The sequence below is a fragment of the Cyrtonyx montezumae genome, unplaced genomic scaffold, assembly GCF_038088225.1.
Source record: "Cyrtonyx montezumae isolate F1298 unplaced genomic scaffold, pur_monq_1.0 scaffold_44, whole genome shotgun sequence".
In the NCBI taxonomy this organism is placed as follows: domain Eukaryota; kingdom Metazoa; phylum Chordata; class Aves; order Galliformes; family Odontophoridae; genus Cyrtonyx; species Cyrtonyx montezumae.
The window spans coordinates 24,114-50,000 of NW_027072050.1; the positions used below are offsets into that span (position 1 = coordinate 24,114).

A 25,887-nucleotide genomic window follows, 5' to 3' on the forward strand; every position below is an offset into this window, starting at 1 on the left:
GCTCGGCACCGCTCGGCGTGTCCGTGACGCTCCGCCTTTCCCCGTCCGTCCGCCATTGGTCGCCGTTCTCGCTGAGCGTGCGCGGAGGAGGTTTTAGTTGTTTTTTTTTTTTAACCCCCCCCCTTTTTTTTTTTTTTTTCTCCTTCTCCCCTCCCTCCCTTCCCCTCAGCGCGTCTCCGCTCCCCCACCATTTTGTGCCGTGATCGCAAGGTTAGCTGCGGGACCGCGCCGTAAGCTCCCTCGCGTTCGGGCTCGAAGCGGGCTCTCGGAGGGGCCTTGATGGCGGAGAGTCAATCAGCGGCCGGGCTGGGGGAGCTGACGTCCCCTGGGGGGCCCGTAGCGCTCGGCTCGGAGCCCGAAACGCGGCGGCTGAGCGAGCTGCGCGTCATCGACCTGCGGGCCGAGCTGAAGCGCCGCAACCTGGACACGGGCGGCAACAAGAGCGTCCTGATGGAGCGGCTGAGGCGGGTGAGCGGGGGAGGGGGAGGGGAGGCTCATCCGGGGCCTTTGTCCCGGGCCGAGGGCCTTTAGCGCATGCGCGGCGGCCGCGGTGCAGCGCCGGGGGGAACGGGGTGGGGGGGGCGGGGTGTCCCACTCGTTCCGGTCCGCCCCGCCCCGCCCCGCTCCGTTCCGTTCCGTTCCGTTCCGCCCCGCTCCGCTCCGTTGTCCCGCTGCCCCGAAGTGCCGGCGCTCCCCTTCCCCCGATCTGCTGCTCCCTGTGCCCGCTCCTCTCCCCCGGATGCCGGGCGTGCTGCGGCCCGGGGTCCTTTGTGGCTTCTCCGCGTCGTTCCCAGCCGTGCTCGTCCTGCCCCGTGCACCCCCGCGTGTCCCCGCTCGTCGCTGTGGGTTGGACGGCGCCCCCAGCCCCGAAATCCCAACCGTGCCCGTGTCGTGGAGCTCTGCGTCCTGCAGAGTCGCAGTGATGGGCAGCAGTGCGGTGTGGGGCTGGGGGGCCCGGAGCTGATCCCAGCCGTGCTGCTGTGTCCCTCAGGCCATCGAGGACGAAGGAGGAGATCCGGATGAGATTCCCGTGGCTTCGGAGCTGAGCAGCAAGAGGCTGTCCAAAAGAATGAGCAAAGGTACGGGGCGCGAGCACGGCGTCCTCACTTCGCCGCGCAGCGGCATCCCGGGTTTTTCCTTCCTTATTCTGCTGGCTTAGCATCAAAAGCAGAAAAACCAAAAAGCTTTTTATTTCATTGGCAAAGTGGCATGACAGCGGGGGTTCTGCCGTGGCACGCCTTGCAGCCCTTCTCCTGCTCGTGCCACGTACCTGCGGTACCTGTGCTGCATTCCCACCCTCAGCTAAATCCAGGCGGGGCTCCTGGGTCAGGACCTCACGGTTATTCACCGAAACGGCGTTCATGGATAATTCAGGAAGGAGTGGGCGTGCTATGAAACGTAGTGCTGTTCCTCATTGAGCTGTGTTACTCGTAGGAAGGAAACCAGAAGAGGAAGGGGTGGAAGACAACGGGCTGGAGGAGAACTCCAGGGATGGGCAGGTAGGTGACGGCAGGCGGCGAGCACACGGGCCACGAAAATCACAGAAAGCCACATCTCCCCTCTCCCTTCATTTAGGAGGATATTGAAGCCAGCCTGGACACCTTACAGGACATAGATATGATGGATATTAGCGTGTTAGATGAAGCTGAAATAGACAACAGCAGTGCTGTAGACTGTGGAGAAGACTATAGCCCTGATAACATTCTTGATTCGCTGTCTGATAATAAAGACAACGTCGATGCAGAAATGAAAGAACTTCCAGATCAGCTAACAGAAAATGAGGTGCGTAGAGGTCCTGCGGGTGTGGCGAGGTTTAGTAAGTGTTGGGCCACGTGGGGACGTTCGTTTGGTACAACAGTATGGCTGTGTGCAGAATGTGGGCTCTGCTTCACACGAGCAGCTCCTGCGTCCCTCCAGAGGCTGCAAAGGTGACAGCAGTGAGATTTCCTTCTGCTTTACCGCGGCTCAGAGCAGTGTGTTAGATCCAGCTGCCTTCAGAGTGCGCGTGTACACATTCTTGTGTACCCCCCACCTACATTACTGCACGCAGGGAGGAGATGCGCGTTCAGCTTCCAGTTTAGAAACCTTTTCCTGCAGAAATAACGTTGTGAAGGATTTGCGTTGTGCAGTTTTCTTCTAGATTATTAAATCACAAAACCGTGGCTCTGCCCAACGCCTCACGTGGCTTAGAGAGCAAGCTGGGTTTGTAGCAGTCTGCAGCTGCTGAGCACAGCGGTGTGCCATGATTGCTCCCCAGGCAGAAGCGCTCTCCTTCCTTCTCCCCTCGGGTATTTGCCTTAGGTTTGTTGTGTCTGTGGGAGGCAGCAGTCTGTCTCCATTAGAGCTGTGGGGATTCGTGTAAGCAGCGCTGGCTGGGCCCTGCTGCAGCTCTCAGGGCTGTAGCTGTGGGGCAGTTTTGTGGTGGGGAAAGTGGAAGCTTCCGGCAGCCTCGCTCCCTTCGAGTCAGAAACAGAAGTGAAAAACGAAACAGAAGGTGGGAGATGGAAAAGCAATTTTAAGTCCCTTCCAAGTATGCTTTGATCTCAGTATTGCAGTGGCGTTAAGCCGGGCGGTTTCTGAAGGAGTGCTCTCCTTAAAGGGCCGAGAACATTTCCCTCTTGCTCCTCCCGGGATGTGTTCAGAAGTGCTCAGGCTCTGAACGCTCTTCTGTCGTTGCTGAGGAGCGCTGAACGCGGTCGTGTCTCTCAGTAAGCAAACCCTGCTTTGTGAGGAGTGCTCTAATTCCTGTTTTACTCTTTTAGGAAGATTATGATGAGATTGAAAACAATGTAGATTCCTCTTCTGATTTAATTGAAATGAAGGTAAATTGAAAACGTGACTTGCGGATGTGTTGTTTTTCCCCAGTGTGTTGATAGCACGTGGCTGCGGGGTGAAGCTCAGCAGCTCAGTGAGCTCACAGTGCTTGGGGGTGGCTGCCCCAAATCACTTCCAGGTTTTTTCCTTCCCTGCCTCACCAGTTTCAGGGGCCTTCAAGCCCTCCGCCTTTGCTCTGTTCTGCGGAGGAGCCAGGCCTTCAGAACAGCGCTGCAAAAGCGCTGTGATGGCTTTTTTTGCTTAGGGAAAAGGTTTGCCTGAGCAGCTTCACAGCGGGTTTCTCTGCTCCTGCTGCTGCTGCTGACGTGCAGGAGCAGCCGGGCTTCGTTTCCCTGTGCAGGACACAAGGGCAGCCTGCTGTGCCCCCTGTGCTCCCGGTTATGAGGAGAGCAGTGGCTGAAATTCGGGCTTTAATTAGACGAAAAGAAGTTAGGGGCGTTATCAGTTTCCAGTGGGTGGTGAGGAGCAGTGAGGATTGGCCTACGTTTAAATCTTGGGGGGGGGGGGGCAGCGATGCTCTGTGACAGCACACTGTATAAAATCCTCATTCTGTGTTTATTTCCCGAACAGAAAATCGAGAAACTGCACTTGGAGCCAGGTACTGTTAAAGAAAAGCATATTCCTGTCTTTACAACTAATACTTTTGAAACCATTAACTGTGTAAACCGAGCGAACAGACGTAGAGTTCGCGTTGTTCTTATGATGGCCAACCCAGATCATGCAGGGTCATAGAGATTGGAAACCCAATCATATCCGCAGGTCTGTCGAGTGATGCTTGTCATCTCTGAGCTATTGTCAGTGACATGAAATGGTTTAAAAACCTGTTAAGCTGCCTAGGTGGATGTAGAGAAGGTATGACAGGTTTAAGAGCTAAACATTCTGCCTCTGAACAGATCACACACCTTAACTCTTTAACTAAGGCGGGAGCAGGGACAGCAGCACAGAGATATTGTAGGGCCGTAAAATGTGCAGATTAGTTACTGGATACAGAAGAAAGAAGAGAGTTTCTCCATGGAAATTTCATACAGATACTTATCACTTTGTGGACTGCAAACACACTCACGCACCATCAGAAGAAGCCCAGGTTTCATGTTGGACTGTCTGCTAAGAATGTCACAGAAATGTAAAAATTGAACCCTCAGTGCTTTGCTATGTTCAGTTAAGCGGCCCGGACTGCGGAAGCGAACTAAAGAAACAGCTGAACGATTGCGTGAAGAATATCAAGGATGAGCCAGAAGGTTTTTGTTAAATCAGTGGGGGCCTTTTCCCTGTTAACGTGTGAGGGCTGATGCGGTGGTGTGTCAGAGTGCAGTGAGCGTAGTGCTGTAACTGTGTACACGAGGGCTTTCCAATCTCTGTGTAGCTTAGCCGTTCTCTTGGTGTTAGTGTGGCAGCCATGCCAGTTCCACGTTTGTGATTGCTGTATTTCCCTGGTGATTAAACCTTGTGCCATTCTATTCCTGTTAAATCCGTAGAAAATGAGAAAATACTCGACATTTTGGGGGAAACTTGTAAATCTGAGCTCCTTAACGAAGAAACCTCCGAAGCGGAGCAGCCCCATGCACAGGAAGCAAGTAACGTGGTGCCAGGCAAGAGGCTGGCAGAGGAAGAGGACGCTCTTGGTGCCGCTCAGTCGGAGGAAGATGCTTTAGATTTGGACAGCAAGTCGGCCCAAGCTATGGCAAGGAAGGAGGCAAAGCGTTTAGTGGTAGCAAAAGGGGAGAGAAGTGAACAGACACTAGAGGAAGAGAAGCTGGACTCTGACTCTGTAGGAGTAGAGAGCGTAAGCGATCAGAGTAGCAAGCGCTGCCAAGGCCTGGAAGCCTCTAGTGGGGAAACAGCGGAGAGAGGCGCAGGTCCCGAAGGCAAAGATAGCAAAGAAGATGGCAAGAAAGCAGAAGACAGAGCTAATGCAGAGGAATCCCCTGCTACTAAAGAGTCCTCAGCCAGTGAGGGCGGTGATCAGAAAAAGAGGTTTGTTTTTTCTCCGTTCTAGACCAGATGCTATCTTTTGTCACGGGTCGTTAAGTGATGCCAATAAGCTGTTTCCTTCAGTGGGCCACCACGCCTGCTGAAACGGCCGCTGTTCCTAAGGAATGGCTTTTAGTTCTCCTTGTGCGCACTTGGTTTCGTTTCGAAGCACAGAGGCTTTGATCCCTTCCCTTCCTCAACCTTCAGCGGTTGTTTCCTTAAATTACTCCGATTTGTAAACCTCTTCCTAATGCGTTTCCGTTTAAGAATCTGACTTCCCTTATTTCTCGTCAGATTGCTTAAATCAAGCACGTAAAGGTGTATTTTTGTTTGCAACATGTTTTCTGGTAGGTATTTAATTTGAGCTTTTAATTAACGGCCAGCAGTCACGATTCTCTCTGACTCGAGTAACGTGTCGTTTTGTCTTCAGCTCAGCTGAGGAGGACAGAGACACAAAGCTCCCCTCGAAAGATGAGAAAGGTACGTTCCCCAAACCCACAGTGGTGGGCTCTGCTGCCCGGAGAGCACTGAAGTCTCTGCAGTTCCTAAATCTCCTGATTTAAGTTCTTCTGGACTTTGTGCTCGAAGCTGTGCAGGAGTGCTGTGTTTGGGAGGGTGCGCGTTGTGCCCTCTGATCCCGCTCTGCAGAGGTGGCGCTGATCAGTGGGTGCCCTTCGTGGCCCCGGGCTGTGCTGGGCTGCCACTCGTGCCCCCGTTGCTGTGAGGATGAGTGCAGCTTTGCTGTGGTGCTCGGGTGCATTGTCGGTCCGTAGCCGTTACCCGCTCAGATCCGATTCCTGCCAGCACGCCTGGTGAGCAGCGTGGGCTCTCAGCGAGCTGGGCCTCCTCTGCTCCTCTTTCTGCGTGTGTTAATACACGTGCAGCTGAGCCTGCAGCTCACTCCGCTTCCTCATCTCCTTCCTCTCCGAGGCAGAAACCCCAGAGCCGCAGTGGGAGCAGTGGGTGCTGCAGTGGGAGCAGTGGGTGCTGCAGTGGGAGCTGCAGTGGGAGCAGTGGGTGCTGCAGTGGGAGCAGTGGGTGCTGCAGTGGGAGCAGTGGGTGCTGCAGTGGGTGCTGCAGTGGGAGCAGTGGGTGCTGCAGTGGGAGCAGTGGGTGCTGCAGTGCCAGCAGAGCTGTGATGGGCAAGGAGAGGAGTTGGGTTATGTTAGGGGTGGGATCTGTGGTCCGGGTGGAAGGGGGGGGCTGTCCCCGCCTGCACAGCTCAACTCCTGCTCACCTCTCATCTCTTCTTACCCTTCTTTCGGGATATTTCAGGGACTGGGAAAGGTCCTGTTACGTACCCACGGCCTGCAGCACATTCTGGGGGGGGGTTCATCTTTTAAGGGGTCGCCCCAAGTCCTCCCCTGCTGTCACAGTGCTTCACAGTGCCCAGGTGTGAGTGCTGTCACGGGGCACTGGGGGCGCAGACACCCGAGCACGGAGAGCAGCTGGCGCTGCCTTTGCACGATGTGTGTCCCGTCTGATGGCAGTTCTGAGCAGCAGTGTTTCGGGGCAGGCGCTGCAGCCAGGCCTGCCCCCCTCGGGGTGCAGTAACCTTTGGGGTGAACGCTGTGCGCAGTGACGCTGAGATATTGGCGGGAGGTCGGAGTGGGATCCTCATCCCAGCCCCCGTCACTGCGTGGATCCGGGTGCTGTGGGGGTGAAGGTCGCGCCCCGTTCGCTCGGTTGCTGTCCCATCAGCACGAGAAGCTGAGCCAGGATGGGTGCGGCAGTGCGGGAGCGGGTCAGGCCGTGGTGTAACAGCGCGGAGTAGCGCTTCCAGGTGGACGCTGCCGCTCAGTGTGGGAGTTAAGGGCTGTGAGTGTTCAGCTCGAGCCTCTCCGAACTCGCGCGGAGTTGCAGGCCTGGCAGCGCTGTCAGTGCAGCCCAGGCACACGCCGACAGCACTGCTTCGCTTTTTGGCGAGCGCTTTTCCCGGAGCGGTGCAGTTAATCCACACCCCCGGGAGCCGAGGAGCTGAGGGCAGGGCGCGCACGGCTGTGGGTGCTGACACTGCTCCCAGAGCCCTCGTGGTCCCCGCTGCTCTCCTGGGACGTGTCCTGCGGGGCTCGGCTCCGTATCCGGGCCTTTCTGGAGCAGGGATGGAATATGGGAGCTCCGTGCTCCGCCGGGGGGGGGGGTTGGCTCCTGGTGGTGCTCGGGTGCGATGCTGGGGGTGAGCTGGGGCTGAGCTGGGGCTGAGCTGGGGCTGAGCTGCCTGCTTCTGGTCTGGAAGGGCGGGTCTGTGGAGCTGTGGTCTCTTCAGGCGCGGGGCCGTGCGAGCTGATGGTCCGGGCTGTGGTTCTGTCTGTTCCTCACTAGGTCGCACTGCCGGCGGTTCTGGGAGAAACTTCTGGGTGAGTGGGCTTGCTTCCTCCACCAGAGCTACAGACCTGAAGAATCTGTTCAGCAAATACGGGAAGGTGAGATTTCTTTGTTTACTTTCCCCTCTCTACAAACTGTCTTAAAACTTCGTATGCTTTCATTGCTGCAGACATCCGCGGGGCTCAGGGGGCAGAAAATCCTGCCCGAGTTGAGGCAGAGGGCTGCAGATTTCAATCCCAAACCAAACCCAAATTCCTCCTCCAGTCCTTACCCACCAGGCAGTGGCTGCTCACGTCGTTTCCGTGCTGTTGCTCCTTGGAGCCTCGCAGGACGCAGCGGGCGCTGCTCGTGGGGCGATGTGGGGCAGCGCAGTGCGGGGCAGCGCTGCTGATGGGGCGTACGCTGGGGTTGGGCTCAGCCCCCGAGCACTGCCCTCGGTCTGAAGTGGGCAGCTGCCTCCAAACGCTGCTGTTCGGGTGCTTGGTGTTCATTGCGGGTGTGCTCCGTGTCTGCTGGGAAGGGCAAGCAGCAGCCGGAGGAGCAGGGAGCATTTCTGGAGTCCTCCCGGGGCTCCGAGGGCTGCGGGGAGACGGCTTCCTCTGCTCAGCAGTGCACTGCTGCACGTCAGCCAGGGAGCCCGGCACGGGGTGAGCCCCGGCCTGGCACTGAGCACACGCGGGGCTGAGGTGCAGCACACGTTGGCTCTGCCAACCCAGGGCTGGATCGGGAGCTGCCTTCCCCGGGTCACTAACGCGGCAGTGCTGCCTTCCCGTTCATTTGTTCCCAGTTCCACCTGCTGAGCCGGGGTGCATCGCTCGTAGAGATCCCACAGCTCGTTACGGGTGGCGAAGCAGGCTCACCTCGTGCCTGCCCTGCTCGGCTGCTGTCGTGACATTAAGTGAGGTCACCGAGGAGGTGAAGCTGCCGAGCGCGCAGCGCCCACCTAAAGAAATGAGGCACTCCGGGGTGGGCTCCGTGCTCAGCTCTGCTTCGCTGCAGCACCGCTGTGCTCAGAGCACGGCTGCAAGCAGGCAGCGGTCCTTTGTACGTCTGTTCACCTACACAGCCCGCGCTCTGGGTGGGCTTCGTCAGGTCGCTCCTGGGGGGGAGCTCCTCTTTCTCAGCAGAGCTGCACACACCGCTCATTGTCGTCCCCAGCAGTGACGTGGGAGCGTGTGGGGGGCAGCCGCGTGCCGGGGCTGTGGGGTGGGCAGGGCCGTGCTGTAGGGCCCCGCGTCCCACGGGCGTGACACGGTGTGTCTCTGGGAAAGGTGGTGGGTGCCAAAGTGGTCACCAACGCGCGCAGCCCTGGAGCGCGCTGTTACGGCTTCGTCACCATGTCCACGGCGGAGGAGGCCACCAAGTGCATCACTCACCTGCACAAAACCGAGCTGCACGGGAAGATCATCTCCGTGGAGAAGGTGGGTGTGGGGGCCGAGCCATCGGCGGCGGGCGCGGGAGTCACGGCCTCAGCTGATGTGCAAAATACATTTCAGGCAAAAAACGAACCCGCTGGGAAGAAAGCAAGTGAGAAAAAGGAGAACGAGTCCAAGAAGGAGACGGCCAGCGAGAGGTACGGCCTTCAGTGCCCCTGTCCAGGGGTGGGGCACGCCAGGAAAAGCAGCTGGAACGGGCATCGCGGGAGCAGAGCGCGCTCTGAGCTCTGCCTCGGCCGGCCGTCTCTTCCTGCACTTCAGTCCGTGACTGCATCTCCCCGCAGAGCCAGCGGAAACAAGAGGGATGAGAAGTCTGACCAAAAAGACGATCCCAGGAGGGCGGAAGACAAAGACGAGAAGGAAAGGAAAGAGAAAGATGAGCAGAAGTCGGCTCCGTCGGAGCAGCCCAAGTCCACCAAGTCAGGTGGGGCAGCGTGAGCAGCGTGAGCAGCGTGCTGCACGCCGCGGCTGCGCTGAGTTCTCACCTTCTGCTCGACCTCTGATCTGTTCAGGGAGCAAAGGGACAGAGAGAACGGTGGTGATGGATAAATCCAAAGGAGAGCCTGTCATCAGCGTCAAGACGTCGACGACGTCGAAAGACAGAGTACGTGGCGCTGCGTGGGAAGCAGGCACGGCCTCCTGGGGACGGCCCGGCCCCGTGCCCGTCCTGCTCTCACTGCGGCTCCGTAGCGCGGGGTTAGCTCGTAACCAACGAAATACTTCTCGTGTGGTGGGCCTGCAATGCTTAGGGAAGAAAAAAGGATTGAGAGAAGGTGGGGGCAGAGCTCTGAGGTGTGTGTGGACGCAGAGCCGAGCCCGGCGGGCAGCACTTGGCCTTCTGCGCTTGCACGGCGCTGAGTTCGTGTCCTTGTGTGTTAAATGCAGAGCATTAAGAGCCAGGATCGCAAATCGGAGAGCAGGGAGCGGCAGGGCATCGTGCCCTTCGACAAGATCAAGGCTCAGAGGAAGATGAGGGAGGCCGAGCAGCGCCGGTAAGAGCAGCACTGACCTTGCTCGAACGCTCTGCTTCTTTCTAGAAGTAAAACACCTTTCTGTGAACCAAAATGACCGAGGGAGGAAGGTTTCTGTCATTGGGTGTTTTATTAGAGTAGAAGCAACGAGCTTTGAGGCATTGGGACTGAAATTCCCCTGCCCGCGTGGGGCGATTTGTCCCCCGGGTGGGTTTGGGACGCAGCTCTGATTCTGAAGAGCACAACGAGTTTGCAGCCATTGTGTGGTGGTTTTGTTTCGTTTCGCCTTTTCCTTTTTAACTCCTTTTTGTCGAAATCCACCTCTGACGTTTCCTGCTGCCCCAGCAGCACCCGCGAGCGCCGGGAGCGGCAGCAGCACCTGCAGACGATCCGCGAGCGCGAGGAGCGCGAGAGGCTGGAGATCGCCCGCGAGAGGCTGGAGATCGAGCGGCAGCGGCTCGAGCGGGAGCGGATGGAGAGGGAGAGGCTGGAGAGGGAGCGCATGCACATCGAGCACGAGAGGAGGAGGGAGCAGGAGCGCATCCAGCGCGAGAGGGAAGAGCTGCGGCGGCAGCACGAGCAGCTGCGCTACGAGCAGGAGCGGCGCTCGGCCATGCGGAGGCCGTACGACGTGGATGGCCGGTACGGCGCGGCGGGGACGGCTGCGTTGAATCGGGAGTCACTTCTGCACACAGAGGGTGGCTCAGCACTGGGATGGGCCCCGCGGGGCCGTGGGGCGGTGCTGTCCCCGCTGTGTTTAAATCCACCCGCACGCGGTGCTCGGGGCCGTGCTGTAGTGCGGTGCTCGGGGCCGTGCTGTGGTTGGGCGCGATGATCTTTAAGGGCTTCTCCAACGCTGAGTGACTGTGGGGCTCTGGGCTGCAGTCACCTCTGTGTGTGACACCTCCGCTGTGCTGTCCGAGCCGCGCTCTGCTCCCGAGCTCCTCCACACGCGGCTGTGCTTTGCACGGTTGGAAGGGAGGGGGGGACAGAGCAGAAGAGGCGGAGCGGATGAAAAGGAGCGCGTTCTCACCGCCAGGAGGGACGAGCCGTACTGGCCGGAGCCGAAGCGCATGGCCATGAACGACCGATACCACTCCGACTTCGGGCGCCAGGAGCGCTTCCACGACTTCGACCACAGGGAGCGCGGCCGCTACCAGGAGCACGGCCTGGACAGGTGGGCAGCTCCCGAGCGGGCAGGGCTGCGGGGGCTGCCACCGCGGGTGCCCCTCCCATGCTGCTGCTCCCCGGCACCGCTCAGTGGCTGTGTGGGTCTGGTGTAGGGGAGCGCCGTTGGGCACCGCTCAGCACCGCGCTGCTGCTCTGCGGATTGTGGGCTGGAAAAACAAAGCTTTGGGAACAGCACGGGGGCACCTGAACGGGGGGGGGCTGCATCGTGCTTTGTGCTGCTGAGGTGTGCCGGGGTCGAGGGGCCGTGGCTCCCCGTGCTGCTCCCTGAGCTCTGCTGGCAGTGCTGGCAGTGCTGGGATGTGGGATGTGTGTCTGTGTTGTGGGTGCTGTTACTGCTGCAGTGTTTTCCAGCCGTGGTCTGATTTCCACTGTCTGTCTGCAGGAGGGATGGATCGAGGACGATGATGGGAGACCGCGATGGCCAGGTGAGCTGCTTTTTGTAGAGCTGCTAGAGCCTGGTGTGCCGCAGCTCGGCTCAGCGTGGCGGGGCCAGCGCTGCCTGTGGGCGCTCAGACTGCCGTGGTTGCGTTAGGAAGCGCGCTTCGGGGCTGGGATAAAGGTCGGGGACAGTTACTGTGGTGCACAGAGGCACAAATAGCATGAAATGAACAGTGTAAGGTGCACTATTGGTGCACTCCTGGGGCCGGGGGGGCAGTGAGAGGGGGGCCGTCATTGCCAGCTGAGCTGGGACTGCAGGAGACCCCGACACAAGTGGGCAGGGAGCAGCGTCACCACGTCCCGCGAGGAGAGGTGAGGACGGCTCCGCTCTGTGTCTCCATGCAGCATTACCCAGAGGAGCGCCATGGAGGCCCCGAGCGCCACTCCCGCGACTCCCGGGAGAGCTGGGGCAGCTACGGCTCCGAGCGGAGGATGAGCGACAGCAGAGGGATCCCCCCGCAGTCACGGTCAGTGCGCTGAGCTCACACTGCAGGCACTGTCACAGCGAGCTGACAGCGTGGCTGTGTCCCAAACCTCGGCCCGGAGCTGCAGCCCCTGCATCCCCTGCTGCCCCTGCATCCCCTGCAGCTCCTGCATCCCCTGCAGCTCCTCCAGCTCCTGCTGCTCCTGCATCCCCTGCTGCTCCTGCATCCCCTGCTGCCCCTGCTGCTCCTGCTGCCCCTGCAGCTGTGGCTGCACATCCCAGGTGGGATGCGGACCCTGAGCCGCTGCTTCCCGCAGGGACGGCCGCGACTGGGGGGACCACGGCAGGAAGTTCGAGGGGCACCAGGAGCGCTCGTGGCAGAGCAGCGTGGACGGAGGGATGATGGGACGGGATCACGAGAGATGGCAAGGTAATGCTGCCCCACAGCCGCCCCCGTGGGCACGGGGGTCCCGTGGGTGTAAAGGAATCCTTTCTGCTCCTGTGCAGGCGGAGGTCGAGGCAGACCTGGCCACGTGATGCACCGCGGAGGCATGTCGGGGTAAGGAGCTCCAGGCGAGCGCAGGTCCGCTCCGTCCCCGGTCCCTTTCCTTTTTGGGGTGGGTCCCTCGAGTTGCAGCGAGGCCTGGGGGCGTTTTGGGGGCGGTGTCAGCTGTGGGGTTCACTACTGAAGCGCGACGGGATCACACCGTGTTCCCACGGCTCAACCAAACCAACCCAAACCTGTGTGCCTCACTTTGCAGGCGAGGGGGGTTCATGCAAGGCGGCAACCAAAGTCAGATGATGCACGGGGGAGGGATGCAAGGAGAGGGCTTCGCTGGCCAGGAGCGGGCGAGCCGGCCCAACGATCCCCGCTTCAACCGTCGCTACTGAGCGCGCCCGGAACGCTCCGTGGCCCCGGAGCTCACGGGTCACTGTAAGTGTAATTTTTTAAGCTGCTGCCATACGACGTCACTCAATCCAATGTGAACTCATCTGTTTTGTAACGTGTTGTTCATAACTCATTTAAAAAAAACAAAAAAAAAAAAACCCAACTGTTTGTTAATGAAGCATTCCATTTTCCATAAATAAAATCCAGTTTACAGTTGGTGGCTTCAGTCGTCCCTGGGACGCTGATGTGTTTGGCCCCGCGCTGCAGCGTGCATCCTGCCCCGGTCAGCTCACCGCCCGGCACGCTGCTCCTGGGAGCACACTGGCACGCCTCGTTACTCCTAACGAACCGATTAATTAATCTGATTTTTTCATGCTGGGGATGGTGCCCGGGAGGGATCGGCCACCGACACTGCAGAACTGAACGGGAGAGTGGGGGGGGAACTGTGCCCCACATCTCCCAGCGGGAGCTGCACCTCTGCTCCGTGGAGCCCTGAGGACACCGCCCCGCGTGCCAAAGCCAACCCCGACAGCAGCGGCATTTCCAAAGCCCTTTATTGCAGCGCCCGCCCGGCGGAGCTGCCCCGGGTGGGGCAGGGCTGTGCAGTGGCCGCTCACTTGACGAGCTCCTTCACGTACTTCCAGCCCTCCGCCGTGTACTCACACGCGCGCTCCGGAGCCGCCGACAGCGCAGACATCGCCGCGTGCACTCCTGCGGGGAAAGCACCCCGCGCTTATCCCGGGCACCACGGCCCGAGCTGCACTACGGCGGTACTGCCTCCCCGGGCCCAAGTCCCCACCGCGGCCTGGGCAGCTCCACCGGGACTGTGGCTCTGCTGCAGACCCCGGGACGTCCCAGGGACGGGGCTGTCCCCACATAAGAACTACGGATCCCCGTTGGGTGTTTATGGTACGCTTCGGCCTTTCAGGCCGCTATGGGAACGCTGCTGTGGACCGTCAGAGGTTGGGGTCACACAGCCGTGTGCGGGAGCAGTTTTGTGGCCGCTCATCTTCCCCGGTCCCACACTCAGAAATGAAGGTATTGAGAGAAAGCGAAGTGCCCAAAGTCAGCAAGGGCGCTCGTGGTGGAACCCCGAGGGGCACTGCTGCATCGGCCACACCACAGCCCCACCACCTCGGGGCTGCTGCGCCCTCCTCACACCCACATGAAAAGTGACTGTACCTTTGTTCCAGGAATCAGACGGAGAAAAGTCCAAGCTTGGAGCGGGCGGGAGCTGGAACGAGAAACAGCAGCCGTGGGGGGGTGAGAGGGACGGGGCCCTCACCCGGGGGAGCTCCGGGACCTCAGCCCCCAAAGGCACTCAGTGCTCACTCAAAGAGCATCAGCCTTTGCCCTGAGGTCGGGGCCCGGCTCCTTCCCGCAGCACACAGCGCAGGGGGAGCTCCACACGGGGCAGCTCCGGACTTTCTATGAGAGCCTCCAATATGGAAAAGCCTTTCTGCCTCCTGAAGATTTCAAATGCTCAATTACTCGAAGGCAGCATGAATTCAGCCTGGCAGACCACGAGAATGTGTCCCTGATCTCCACGAGGCGTGCAGGACGGCCCAAAGGAAAGCCCAGACCCATTCCCGCGCTGCCACCCACAGCGCGTCCGTGGCCTTCCCTTCCCTGGGAGCGCTCCCCACTCAACCCAGCGCCGTCCTCCCCTCCTCGGAGAGCTCCCAGTGGGAGCTGTGGGCTCAGCACCGGGGCTGGGGCACAAACCGTGCCTGCAGTGCCTCCTCCCCCCGCACGTCCTCACCTCCCAGCCCACGTAACTCGTCCACTCTCTGACCGCAGGAGGCAGCGCTGCCTGAGCTTTTCTTAGTGCTTCGGCGCCCTCTGCACCGCTGCCCAGCAGCCCCTGCTCGTAGGCCGCGTACACAGCGGCTCCGGCCAGGCCTCCTTTGATGACAAACCTGAAGGGACCGAAAGCGGCGGCGGTTCAGACGGCGTTTGGAGTAACGCCGACGTGGGGCGGTGGGGTCGGCGTTCACCGCCACTCCTTCCCCGGAGGGAACGCCGTCGGACGCCCGCCCGGTCCCTGCTCCTTTCTAAGAGGAGAACGGGGAAACACCGGAACCGCGAGCGCGGGCACGGCTGCCGGAGCTCGGCTGAAAGCGGCGGCGGACAGCACCGGGCGGACCCTCCCTCCCTCCCCCGCCGCACGCAGCTCCGCGGCCCCGGAGAGCGATGGGCTGAGGGCACCGGGCCGGCGTCCAGGCCCCGCTCGGCGCTCTCACGCCCGGGGCGGAGCGGCAGCGCCGGGAGCGGACGGACCTGAGCACGGGCAGCGCGCGGGCGGCCATGGCGGCACCAAGGGCAGCGGGGGGCGCCGGGAGCGGCGCACGTGACCGGAAGGAGGAGAGCGGCGCTTCCGCCTCGGCCGTTGCCGTGGCAGCGCGGTCACGTGGGCGGGAAGCTGCGCCCGCCGCCATTTGCGGGTGAGGGGATTGGGGGGGGCGGGTGAGGGGCGGAGGGTCGCGGGGGTGGGGGAGGGGCGGGGCTGTCGTGGGGATGCCCTCATCCGTGGGGTTAATGAGTGAACGGGTTAATGAGTGAACGGGTTAATGAGTTAGTTGGCGGGTTAATGAGCCGTTCGTTAAGCGCTCCCTGTGGTCCGGGTCGGGCCGCTCCTCCCCCCCCCCCCCCCCCCGCTCCCTTTATTTCCCCGCTGCGCTCTGCGGGAATCCCCGGGGATGGGGCGGACCCCGCGGCGCTCCGTCCCCGACGTCCCCGTTCTGCTCCGGTTGTTCCCCTGAAGGTCCGATCCGCTGTGCACAGCGCGGGGACGATGCGGCCCTTCGGGACGGCGCTTTGTGCCGTGGGGAGCGCGGCCGTGCTGCTCGCGCTGCTCTGGAGGGACTCGGCCCGGCCCGGTACGCGCAGCTCCGCCACACCGCGATCTGAGGGCTCACGGCCGAACCGGAGCGGAACCGGAGCGGAACCGGAGCCCTCGGCCGCTGCACGAGGCGGCCCGGAGCTGTCCCTGTGCGGCTGAGCACGAGAGGGATGAACCGAGCCCCAAACCCCAAACCGACCCGAGCCCCAAACTGCCCTGAGCCCTACGCTGACCCAAAGCCCAAAGTGATCTGAGCCCCAAACCAGTCCGAACCCCAAAGTGATCTGAGCCCCAACGTGACCTAAGACCCAAACCAATCTAAACCCCAAACCGACCCGAGCCCCGAACCGATCTGAGCCCCAAAGTGATCTGAACCCCAACCCCCAAACTGATCCGAGCCCCGAAGTGCTCAGAGTGTGGCACAGCGCTCTGTGACCCCAACCCCCTCCTCCGTGATGCGATGGGCGCTGTGTTTCCTCCTCCCGCGAGCAGAGCTCCTTCCCGGTGCCCGTGTCCTCCTGACCGGAGCCAGCGCCGGCATCGGGGAGCAGATGGCGTACAGCTACGCCGCAATGGGGGCCGAGATGGTGCTGACCGCCAGGAGGGACGCGGTGCTGCGGGAGGTGAGGGGCAGCGATGGGGATCGGCAGCGATGGGGATCGGCAGCGCCGAGCCCGCACTGCTCCGCTCGGGAGCGCGCAGCGCTGTGCTGCGCTCCTCTGCTCCCAGAGGGCACTGCCGCGGCGGAGCGGAGCTCTGCTCGGCCCTGGGGGGGCTGGGATGGGACGCTGTCAGTGGTGTTTGTCACGCACAGCCCAGGCTTTCTGTAATGGGGTCTCCCAGATGAACGTCTCTGTGGGGTGGATGGGAGGGTGGGACGTCACCCTGCCCCTGCTCGGCACCGCTGAGCCCTCCCCTCGAGTGCTGCGTGCAGCTCAGTGTGGAAAGGACACGGAGGTGCTGGAGGTCCTGGAAGGGCGGCGAGGATGTGAAGGGTCTGGGGAGTGTGTGCTCTGCGAGGGGGGAGGGAAGGAAATGGGGCCGTTCGGTGTGGGGAGGTGAGGGGAGACCTCACTGCTGCCCTCCAGTATCTGAAGGGTGATGGGTTGGGTCTGCTCAGTGCTGACGGTGAAACGGCCTCGAGCTGAGCGGGGGATGGCTGCGTTGAATCGGGAGTCACTTCTGCACACAGAGGGTGGCTCAGCACTGGGATGGGCCCCGCGGGGCCGTGGGGCGGTGCTGTCCCCGCTGTGTTTAAATCCACCCGCACGCGGTGCTCGGGGCCGTGCTGTGGTTGGGCGCGATGATCTTTAAGGGCTTCTCCAACGCTGAGTGACTGTGGGACCCCACGGTTTGGGTCAGAACGGACCTCCGAGGCCACCCAGGCCCACCCCCGTGGGCAGAGAGCTCCCAGCACTGCACGGTGCTCACGGTGCTCCTCTGTGGTCCTTTTTTTGGCTGAGCCTTTTTGGAGCTACACTGCATCTGAACATCCGAGCGCTGAGCGCGGGTGGGTTTAAACGGAAGGGTGTTTTTGTCTGGAGCTGCTTCTGATGGCAGCGCGGGGGAAGAAGTGCCCGTGCTGCCCTTCCTGCTGCTCCTCCCCCCACCCCGTCCCGGTTCATCACTGGGACAGCATTGTTTTCCCAGGTGATGGAGAAATGTCTGACCCTCGGAGCAAAGAAAGTCTTTTACATTCCGGCTGATATGTCCTCCCCTTCAGAGCCCGCCAGGGTGCTTCAGTTCGCTGTCCAAAAGCTGGGTGAGCACAACGGGAGCGGCGCGCGGCGACGTGGTCCCCCTGGGCCGGGGGAGGGCAGCGCGCGGCTGTGGGGCCGCGGCAGTGGGGCCTCAGCGCTGCGGGGACGGCCGCCCCTCTGAGCTCCGTGTGCCCGCAGGAGGACTGGACTACGTGGTGCTGAACCACATCGGCGCTTCCCCTTTCCAGATGTGGAACGGAGACGTGGAGCACACGCGCTGGCTCATGCAGGTGAGGATTCGCAGCGGGAGAAATCCTGCGGTCCCCTGGAGGGGCTCAAAGGGATCTTCTGAGAGCAGCCACAGTGCGCGTTCCGAGTCCAGAGCTCCGGAGGGCTCCGTGCTCACCTCTGTTCTGCTCACGCTGGTGTGGGGAACAAGGCCTGGGAGGGACTCGTGTCGCCCCTTCGCCCTCCGCGGCCGTGCAGAGCTGTGGCACTGTGTGTGTGTGTGTGTGTGTGCAGTGGCTCATTCGGAGCGGGGTTCCTCCTCCTCCCGTTTCTGCTCTCCGTTCCTCTCCTGTTCGCCGTGGGCTCTCAGCTCACGGTGGCCTTTCTGTGCTTGCACGGCCTCGCCCCTTCCAGGTGAATTTCTTCAGTTACGTGGCGCTCGCAACGGCGGCTCTGCCCACGCTGGAGAGGAGCCGAGGCAGCGTGGTGGTGGTGTCCTCCCTCACAGGTCAGTGTGCGCTGCTCCCGTGGGTCGGGGCAGGACGGAGCCGGCTCCGTTTCGCAGCGTTCCTCATCCCCTCCTTTCCCAGGGAAGGTGCCCACTCCCTTCACCACTTCGTACTCCGCCACCAAGTTTGCTCTGGACGGCTTCTTCAGCTCTCTGCGCCACGAGCTCACGATGCAGAGGAGAAACGTCTCCATCACTCTGTGCGTCCTGGGCCTGATCGACACCGAGTCGGCGCTGGAGAAGGTCAGGTGCGTGGGGGGGGGGTGCTGCTCCCGCGGTGGCAGCCGCCCGCCGTGACGCCGCCGGTGCCGTGCAGGGGTAAGGTGCACATCAGCGCTTCTCCCGCGGCCGAAGCGGCGCTCGCCATCATCCGCGGCGGTGCCGCCCGCGCGCACGAGGTGTTCTTCCCGTGGTGGCTGCAGTACGTGCACGGCCTCTGGGTGCTGCTGCCCTCGCCCCGCGTGCTGCACAGCTTATACAACTACAGCGCGCCGTGACCGAGCGGCGCCCGCGGATCCTCGTGCCGCCCCGCCCGGCCCCGGCCCCGCCCCCTCCCGGCCCCGCCCCGCCCCCTCCCGGCCCCGCCCCCTCCCGGCCCCGCTCCGCTCCGTTCTCCCGATCTCGGGCCGGAAACCGCCGCCGCCGCCCCGCCCCCCTCCGTGTCCGCCATGGATTGGCCGACGCACCAGCAGTATGCAAATCTCGCGGCGCTGAGGGCTTCCTCATTGGCTCCTGGCCCACGCTAGCACCGCCCCTAACGGCGCCAAGCTTCGCCGATTGGCCGCCTCTCCTGGGCGGAGCCAGCCCGCTCTTGGCCGCCCATTGGCGGAGCAGCATTGGGGGGGCGGGGCTTTCCGGGCACGTTCCGCTCCGGTTTCCCGGACGGCCCCGGTCCGCCGCCGCCGCTGGGTGCACGCGGAGCCGGGGAACCTCGCGGTAAAACCTTGATTAAATAAAGGTTTTTGGAGCCCGAGGAGTCCGACACCGACGGAGCGCTGTCACTGCCGGGGGCGGCAGCGGCGATGGAAGAAGCGGCGGCCGTGCCCCTCCCCTCCCCCCCCGGTGCTGTCCTCCCCCTCCCCCCCCCGCCCCGTTTTGCATCTGTCGATCATTTTCGTTTTTTTTTTTTTTGTTCAAAATTAGATTAAGTTTAAACTCCATGAAATTACTCGTAGCAGAAATAAAGTACATTGTACAAATCACGTACGTCGTAGATGTTAAGTATAAAAATGGTATTTACAGTCAGTAAACATGGACTAGAGAAACACACACACCCCACGGCCCACGGGGGGTGGGCTGTGCCCCCACCCCGCTCCCCCCGCCCCCACCGGCGTCGCCCATCCCCCTCCATCCGCTCCCACGTGGACACAGACACACAGACGCACACGGAATGTTCTCGATGCCTTACCAAACTCCGCAGTACCTCCTCTCCTCATCACAGCGGTGGGCGATGAAGGGGGGGAGGGGGGGGATGGGCCCCGTGGGCACCGTCCCTCCCCCCCTCCCCCCCATCCACGCGTGGGGATCATCGCGACACGAAGCGCCGAGCTGTGCTGAGTGGATGTGGATGGGTGTGTGTGCAGAGCGCTGCGAGCGGACGGAGCGGTGCGGGGGAACTACGGGAGGGGGGAGGAGGGTCCCCCGTCCCCACGAGGGAATGTGAGATGTGGGGCAGCCGTGGGGGTCCCGCGGGGATGGGGGTCCCGCGGGGTTGGGGGTCCTGTGCTTTCAGCCCCACCGGGGCAGCGCGCGGTGCAGGAGCCCTTGAGCAGCGCCGGAGCTGCGGTCCCTGCCGGGCTGCCGCTAAGGGCGGTGGGTGCGCGGGGCGGAGCCGCGGGCCGTGCCCTAACCCTGCAGGTTTGCGGGTCCGTCTCCTCGCCTCGTGCCGTCGCCGAGCAGGGAGACGGGCTCTCCTCGCTCTGTGCCCCTCATCCTCTCCAAAGGTTCAGGTCCGGTTGCAGTGCCTCCCGAGGAGGCGCCGCCGCGGAGGTAAAGCCTTCCGAGCCCTGCGGCGAGGAGTCAGCGTCCCAGGGGGAAAGTTTGGTCCTGTGAGTCACTTCAACGGAAGAAAAGGGAAAACCCACGGGCTGTGTAATGCACGCACACCGTCACAACACGGGGAGAAGGGGAGGGGTCTTCCTCCGGGCACGTGCTGCTCCTCCCTTCCTAACTGCTTTGTTTTGGGGGCACAGGGCAGAATGGGGGGGGGGGGAGGGGAGGAAGGGAAAGGGGTCGTGTCAGAAAAGCTGACAGATTCATCAGTAAATCAGCCTGGAGCAGAAACTCCTCCCCTGGAAATCCCCTCCACCTGAACACAAAGGGAGGAACCGGGGAGCAAAGGGACCCCCGCGCGAACCTCCAAATCTGAGCTGGTGCTGCTCAACGAAGGAGCACGACCCCAATCAGAAGGGATCACGCGCAGCCCCCCCGCCCCCAGCACAGCCCCCCACTGCTCCCAGCCTGTCTGGCAGGAGCCAGCCCCCCCAGGCAGCCCCCCCAGCGGGCAGTGCTCTGCAGCCCCGCAGAGCATCACCTGCGCCACAAACACCGCCCCACGCTGCGGCCACCAGAGGAGGACCCACAGATGACAGCAGTCCAACCAATGGGGTCTCCGGACCTTCGGAGGCAGATGAAAGCTCTGTGGGGCAGGGCGGGGGGGCGAAGCCTTGCTCAGAGCACCCACCTGCCATCACGAGCTGCTCACAGCCGTCACCAGCTCACCTGGCCCCAGGTAACTCAGCTCAGCCTCCGCCCTCAGCCCCGCACGGCTCAGTCCCCACCTCGGGACCCCAACCCCCACATCACCCCCTCGGCTGTCCCATACACCCCCTGGCTGTCACCGGACCACGTCCGACCCCATTCACCTCCCCAGCCCTGAGCGGGGAGCAGCCCCTCCCCCACTGCCCCAATTCTGAACAGCACTCAGCGCGGCCGCGCCGCCTTTACCTGCGCTGCAGAAGCGACTCCTGCGCGCTCGCTGCTGTCAGTAGGGATGGTTGGCATCCTTGGGTCGTTTCAATTGGACCTTCAAACGTTTCATGCCGATCTGGAAGCCGTTCATGGCCTGGATGGCAGTTTGTGCACTGGAGGGGTTGTCGAAGCTCACAAAACCTGGAGGAGAGGACGCGGGCAGCGATGACGGCGGCACCGCCGGGGCCGTCCCAGCCACGCTGTGCGTCGCCCTCCAGCAGCACTCACCAAAACACTTGCTCTGGTTGGTGGCACGATCCATGAACACCTTGGAGGAGATGATATTGCCAAAGGGAAGGAACATCTGCATCAACTCATTGTCTCCAAACTCCTGGGGGAGATGGTAGATGAAGAGGTTGCAGCCTTCGGGACCTGCAGGCACGAGGGCGGTGGGGAGGGGCAGAGCACAGAGAGCCCCGAAGGGAAAGGGGGAGAGAAAAGGGCTCCGCTGAGAGCGCAGCGCTGGAGGAGAACCCCAGCACTGTGTCCTTTGGCCTCGAGCTCCCCTATCTCAGGCACTCATCCACGGGTCCCGAGGGTCTCCAGGACCCTCTGAGACAATCCAGACAGACGAGGTTCTGCAGAGCGGATTCCCCTTCACAGTTTGCCCGGATCCCACCCAGGGCCCACACACAGCTGTGACTGCCACACATCCCCTCCAGCACTGCCACACATCCCTTCCAGGACTGCCACACATCCCCTCCAGCACTGCCACACATCCCCTCCAGCACTGCCACACATCCCCTCCAGCACTGCCACACATCCCTTCCAGGACTGCCACACATCCCCTCCAGCACTGCCACACATCCCTTCCAGGACTGCCACACATCCCCTCCAGGACTGCCACACATCCCCTCCAGCACTGCCACACATCCCTTCCAGGACTGCCACACATCCCCTCCAGCACTGCCACACATCCCCTCCAGCACTGCCACACATCCCTTCCAGGACTGCCACACATCCCTTCCAGGACTGCCACACATCCCTTCCAGGACTCCCATACATCCCTTCCAGGACTCCCACACATCCCCTCCAGGACTCCCACACATCCCCTCCAGCACTGCCACACATCCCTTCCAGGACTGCCACACATCCCCTCCAGGACTCCCACACATCCCTTCCAGGACTGCCACACATCCCCTCCAGCACTGCCACACATCCCCTCCAGGACTGCCACACATCCCCTCCAGCACTGCCACACATCCCCTCCAGCACTGCCACACATCCCTTCCAGGACTCCCATACATCCCTTCCAGGACTCCCATACATCCCCTCCAGGACTGCCACACATCCCCTCCAGGACTGCTACACATCCCCTCCAGGACTGCCACACATCCCTTCCAGGACTGCCACACATCCCTTCCAGGACTCCCATACATCCCTTCCAGGACTGCCACACATCCCTTCCAGGACTCCCATACATCCCTTCCAGGACTGCCACACATCCCCTCCAGCACTGCCACACATCCCTTCCAGGACTGCCACACATCCCCTCCAGGACTGCCACACATCCCTTCCAGGACTGCCACACATCCCCTCCAGGACTGCCACACATCCCTTCCAGGACTGCCGCACCCCGCTCTGTGCTGACCCCTCCTGCCCCCCCTCCCCCGTGGGCAGTGCCCCTCACCCTCGCGCTGCTGCTGCAGGACGGGCGGTGGCTGCGCGATGCTCGGAGCGATGGGGGCGATGGAGGTGGTGGGGTACACGGCTGCGTCCCGAGGAGACAGAAGGAACCGTTTACCCGGGGCTGCGGTACCTGCCAGGACCCGAGCAGGGCGAGGGGCTGCGGTACCTGCCAGGACCCGAGCAGGGGGAGGGGCTGCGGTACCTGCGTACTGCTGGACGCCGCCGAAGGTCGGGTGCAGAGCGTCCGCTACCGAAGGGCTCTGGGCTGCAAAGGAGAAGGTCGTGAGAAGCGCAGCAGAGGGAACGTCGCTCCCGGAGACCCCGGGGGGGTCCGCGCGGGGCCGGAGGAACAGCGGCGGGGACGGTGGAGCGGGGCCACGCTCCGCTCTCACGGCGGCCGTACCCGAGTACGGCACGAAGCCGTTGGTGTACACCGCTTCCAGGGACGGGTGGCTGCTGGGGAAGGGCACGACGCCCGTGAAGCCGTTCGGGAGCGGGGCCACCAGCCCCGGCACGGCCGTCGTTCCCAGGAGGGGCGGGGAGTGCAGCGCTGCGGAGCGAGGAGGGGACGCCGTCAGACGGGGCCCTGCGCTCCTCGTTCCGTCCGCAGAGCCCCCGCTGCCCCCCGCCGCTGTTCGCGCACTGCGGAGCCCCGGGCCGGGGCATCCCCAGCGCAGACCCGAGACGGGACTTAGGGCAGGTCCAGGTTGGATGCGGTGATCTTTAAGATCTTTTCCAACCTGAGCGATCCCATGGCTCTGTGACACAGCCGTCAGCTGTGGATGGATGCGGAGCGGCAGCGCTGCCAGGGACGGGGACACTGTCGCTCCTCGTGCTCGAAGGGGCGGGCGCGGCCCTCACCTGACGTCTGCGCGATGGGCGCTGCCGGGAGCCCGTTGAGACTGACGGCCCCGATCTGCTGGATGTGGCACGGCGAGAAGGTGACGCCGGGGCTCAGGTAGCTGCCGTGGGAGGTGGACAGCACGGTGGTCTGCTGCTGCATCAGCTGCAAGGCAGGGCCGGGCTGCTCAGCACCCGCACGGCCCCAGCAGCCGCCCCTCCGCGGCCGTTACGTGACCCCGCACGCAGCTCTGCCTCGAGGAACGCGGCCCCGACCCCGGGTACCCCCCCACGTCCCTCCAGCCCGGCTCGTGGGGCTGTCCGTCGTCCACTCGTGGCACCGAGCACAGGGGGGTGGGGCAGTGAGTGGGGTGAAGACCCGCGCAGCCGTCAGCCGGTGCCGTGAGATGCAATGGACAGCACCAACCACGCTTCTCCTCACTCTGGATCCTAAATCCCTTCGTAAACCCCATCTGCTGTCAGGCAGGAAGGGCTGGGAACGCTCCGGAAACCGGGAAGAGCTGGGGCGGCACGTGGAGAAACCGAGAACAACGCGGATCCTCTTCACACCGACCACGGGTGGTCCTGGGGCTGCAGCACAGCACAGATCCGCCCGCTCAGCCCCGGATCCGCAGCTCAACTCGGAAACAGCGTCGCGCTGCGCTCCTTTTCATCCCCTCCACACCAAAGCTGAGAAGAATAAGAGGCACTGCCCCAAAGAGTGGGCACGGGGAGAGCGGGCGGGATGGAAACGAGCACAGGGCAGCAGCAGGGGGAGGGTGCCCGGCAGGGGGAGGGTGCCCGGCAGGGGGAGGGTGCCCGGCAGCCCTCCGCACCTCGGCGTGCACGGCCCAACGCGTTTCGTCCAACATCGATTTGTCAGTGAGTGCTGGCAGGCTCCGCCGGAGCGAGACCCGCATTCAGATGCAAATGCCGCACAGCCGCGTTCCCGAACGGCCGTCATTACTCAACGAAAATTACCCTAATGAGCCTTAAGGACCGGAGGAAGAAACGGTGGCGGTGGTGGACGCAGCGTTTTGTGCTTACAGCCACCAAAGATGCTCGCGGTAACTGCACCACTGCTCCATCAGCTCTGGGCCGCCTGGTCCAGCTCTGCTCCCAGCTCTGCTCCCAGCTCCTCTCCCAGCTCGGTGATCCCAGCTCCTCTCCCAGCTCTGCGCTCCCAGCTCCTCTCCCAGCTCTGCTCCCAGCTCCTCTCCCAGCTCTGCTCCCAGCTCCTCTCCCAGCTCTGCGATCCCAGCTCCTCTCCCAGCTCTGCTCCCAGCTCCTCTCCCAGCTCTGTGCTCCCAGCTCCTCTCCCAGCTCTGCTCCCAGCTCCTCTCCCAGCTCTGCTCCCAGCTCCTCTCCCAGCTCTGCTCCCAGCTCCTCTCCCAGCTCTGCTCCCAGCTCCTCTCCCATCCCTCCCGGGCGCTGCTTTTTGGGCGCAGTCCTTTTCTCCCAGGCCGCCCCAGCTCTCAGGTGCTGTCTATCTCTGCACCCATCTCTGACTGCATCGGAATAACTTCAGACCGAACGCAGCCTGCGGTGATTTCACATTTAATTCCAGGTACCTTTCCTTCAAGGGAAATGTCATTCACATCAATTAAAAACATCCAGAGGGATCGAGAAGTGGGGCCCCAAACGCTCCGGAGCAAAGCTCACATGGATGGGAGAGAAGGACACAGGCACACCGCACTGGGGCCGTACCAGCAGAGCCCAGCCGGCCCCGGCAGCGCTCATCCTGACCCTGCCACGTCACCACCACCGCCTGCACCGCATCCCAGCTGCAGCCCCACCAGCCCTCCCCCTGATGAGAGCACACCCAGAGCTGGAGAGCTCCAGGGGAGGAAGGCTGGGAGCGAAATGGAGCACAAAGTCCCGAGTGGAAGGGAAAGGCAGCGCAGGCAGAGAGCAGCAAGGTTAGTAAGGAGCTGGAGAGAGGGCAAGGAGCTCACAGACACAGCCGAGAAACGGCAGAGGAGCGAGCAGCAGCGCCGAGCTTCCATCCGCGCGCCCGGAGCGCGGACACCGCGGCCAAAGCGGGGAAGGCCTCACTGCCCCCCCTACCCCCCCTGCTCCCCCTGGGGGCCACAGCAGCACGGCCCCATTGTGCCCCTGCACCGCTCACCAACACCCGAAAGATCACCGGAGCTGAGTTTGGGATCTACTTCCAACACCAACGGCACCACCACCTGCACAGTCCCCCCCAGGACCTGGGGTGCAGCCAGCCCTGCCACGGGGGGAGAAGGACGACTGGACCCCCTGAGAACCCCGCGTGGGTCAAGAGGGGAAGCCCTGGGGGCCCAGGACAGCGGCGGGGACGGTGCCCTCCGGAGAAATCGGGGCCCAGGGCTCTCCTGCCGCCCCAGAAGCGAACACGCCGGGACCGCAGAGCCCGCTCACAAACCACGCCTGGCCAATATCAGCCAGGAGTCCCGGCCCCGAGCTGCTCGCGAGGACAGAAAGACGCCGCCTTGAGCTCCACCTGCTCCCGGGCACCTCCGCCAGTCTGCGGCCCAGAGACCCGGCCCCATAGCGGGGGGGCACTGCCGACTGCGAGACCGAAGCAAAGCCCGGGTACGGGCAAACCCGCACGCGGTGACAGAGACCTGCCGGAGGTCTCCCAGCCCTGGGATGGCCGTGCCCCACAGCCACGAGGGCAGCCCGCCCCCCGCCCCCCCGCGCGATAC

The 25,887-nt window shown here is 62.7% G+C and overlaps 4 protein-coding genes across 5 annotated transcripts in view; 2 read left to right on the forward strand and 2 right to left on the reverse strand.

Annotated features, from left to right (window-relative positions):
* The first annotated feature begins 270 nt into the window (after positions 1–270).
* LOC136055559 (scaffold attachment factor B1-like) lies at positions 271–20,325 on the forward strand. Its single transcript, XM_065747359.1, has 22 exons — positions 271–468; positions 992–1,079; positions 1,435–1,499; positions 1,576–1,782; positions 2,763–2,822; positions 3,406–3,433; positions 4,311–4,809; positions 5,237–5,286; positions 7,129–7,229; positions 8,403–8,552; positions 8,628–8,704; positions 8,852–8,991; positions 9,080–9,171; positions 9,453–9,559; positions 9,887–10,180; positions 10,578–10,715; positions 11,112–11,154; positions 11,513–11,634; positions 11,909–12,021; positions 12,099–12,150; positions 12,353–12,496; positions 20,315–20,325. The coding sequence occupies exons 1-21, from the start codon at positions 280–282 to the stop codon at positions 12,480–12,482; spliced, it is 2,745 nt and encodes a 914-aa protein (XP_065603431.1). The 5' UTR covers positions 271–279; the 3' UTR covers positions 12,483–12,496; positions 20,315–20,325.
* MICOS13 (mitochondrial contact site and cristae organizing system subunit 13) lies at positions 13,094–14,789 on the reverse strand. Its single transcript, XM_065747355.1, has 4 exons — positions 14,761–14,789; positions 14,243–14,399; positions 13,663–13,714; positions 13,094–13,191 (listed from the first exon to the last, which is right to left on the reverse strand). The coding sequence occupies exons 1-4, from the start codon at positions 14,787–14,789 to the stop codon at positions 13,094–13,096; spliced, it is 336 nt and encodes a 111-aa protein (XP_065603427.1).
* HSD11B1L (hydroxysteroid 11-beta dehydrogenase 1 like) lies at positions 14,885–18,255 on the forward strand (the record flags this gene model as incomplete). The annotated part of the gene is made up of 7 exons (XM_065747361.1): positions 14,885–14,924; positions 15,815–15,945; positions 16,973–17,084; positions 17,221–17,312; positions 17,665–17,758; positions 17,841–18,006; positions 18,075–18,255. Coding segments are annotated over 7 exons (816 nt in total), but the record flags the coding sequence as incomplete, so codon positions are not given.
* A 364-nt stretch (positions 20,326–20,689) lies between the features above and the next one.
* CELF5 (CUGBP Elav-like family member 5) overlaps positions 20,690–25,887 on the reverse strand; it is a 29,149-nt gene continuing 23,951 nt past the window's right edge. The window contains exons 7-12 of one of the 2 annotated variants that reach the window (XM_065747366.1): positions 23,219–23,363; positions 22,761–22,907; positions 22,560–22,622; positions 22,359–22,439; positions 20,957–21,100; positions 20,690–20,869 (exon numbers count right to left, since the gene is read on the reverse strand). In XM_065747366.1, coding sequence (XP_065603438.1) covers positions 20,742–20,869; positions 20,957–21,100; positions 22,359–22,439; positions 22,560–22,622; positions 22,761–22,907; positions 23,219–23,363 — 708 coding nt within the window. In that variant the 3' untranslated portion in view covers positions 20,690–20,741. Of the gene's footprint in view, positions 20,870–20,956; positions 21,101–22,358; positions 22,488–22,523; positions 22,623–22,760; positions 22,908–23,218; positions 23,364–25,887 lie in introns of both variants that reach the window. The other variant, XM_065747365.1, reaches the window with a different exon arrangement.

Excerpts from the sequence above, each read along its gene's own strand:
- MICOS13 (XM_065747355.1), bottom strand. The coding sequence starts at position 14,789 with ATGGCCGCCCGCGCGCTGCCCGTGCTCAG. Across the intron at positions 14,400-14,760 it reads CGCGCGCTGCCCGTGCTCAG|GTTTGTCATCAAAGGAGGCC; the intron begins GTCCGTCCGCTC and ends CGGTCCCTTCAG. Across the intron at positions 13,715-14,242 it reads CGAGTTACGTGGGCTGGGAG|CTCCCGCCCGCTCCAAGCTT; the intron begins GTGAGGACGTGC and ends TTCTCGTTCCAG.
- LOC136055559 (XM_065747359.1), top strand. The coding sequence starts at position 280 with ATGGCGGAGAGTCAATCAGCGGCCGGGCTGGGGGAGCTGACGTCCCCT. Across the intron at positions 4,810-5,236 it reads GGCGGTGATCAGAAAAAGAG|CTCAGCTGAGGAGGACAGAG; the intron begins GTTTGTTTTTTC and ends TTTTGTCTTCAG. Across the intron at positions 9,560-9,886 it reads AGGGAGGCCGAGCAGCGCCG|CACCCGCGAGCGCCGGGAGC; the intron begins GTAAGAGCAGCA and ends CTGCCCCAGCAG.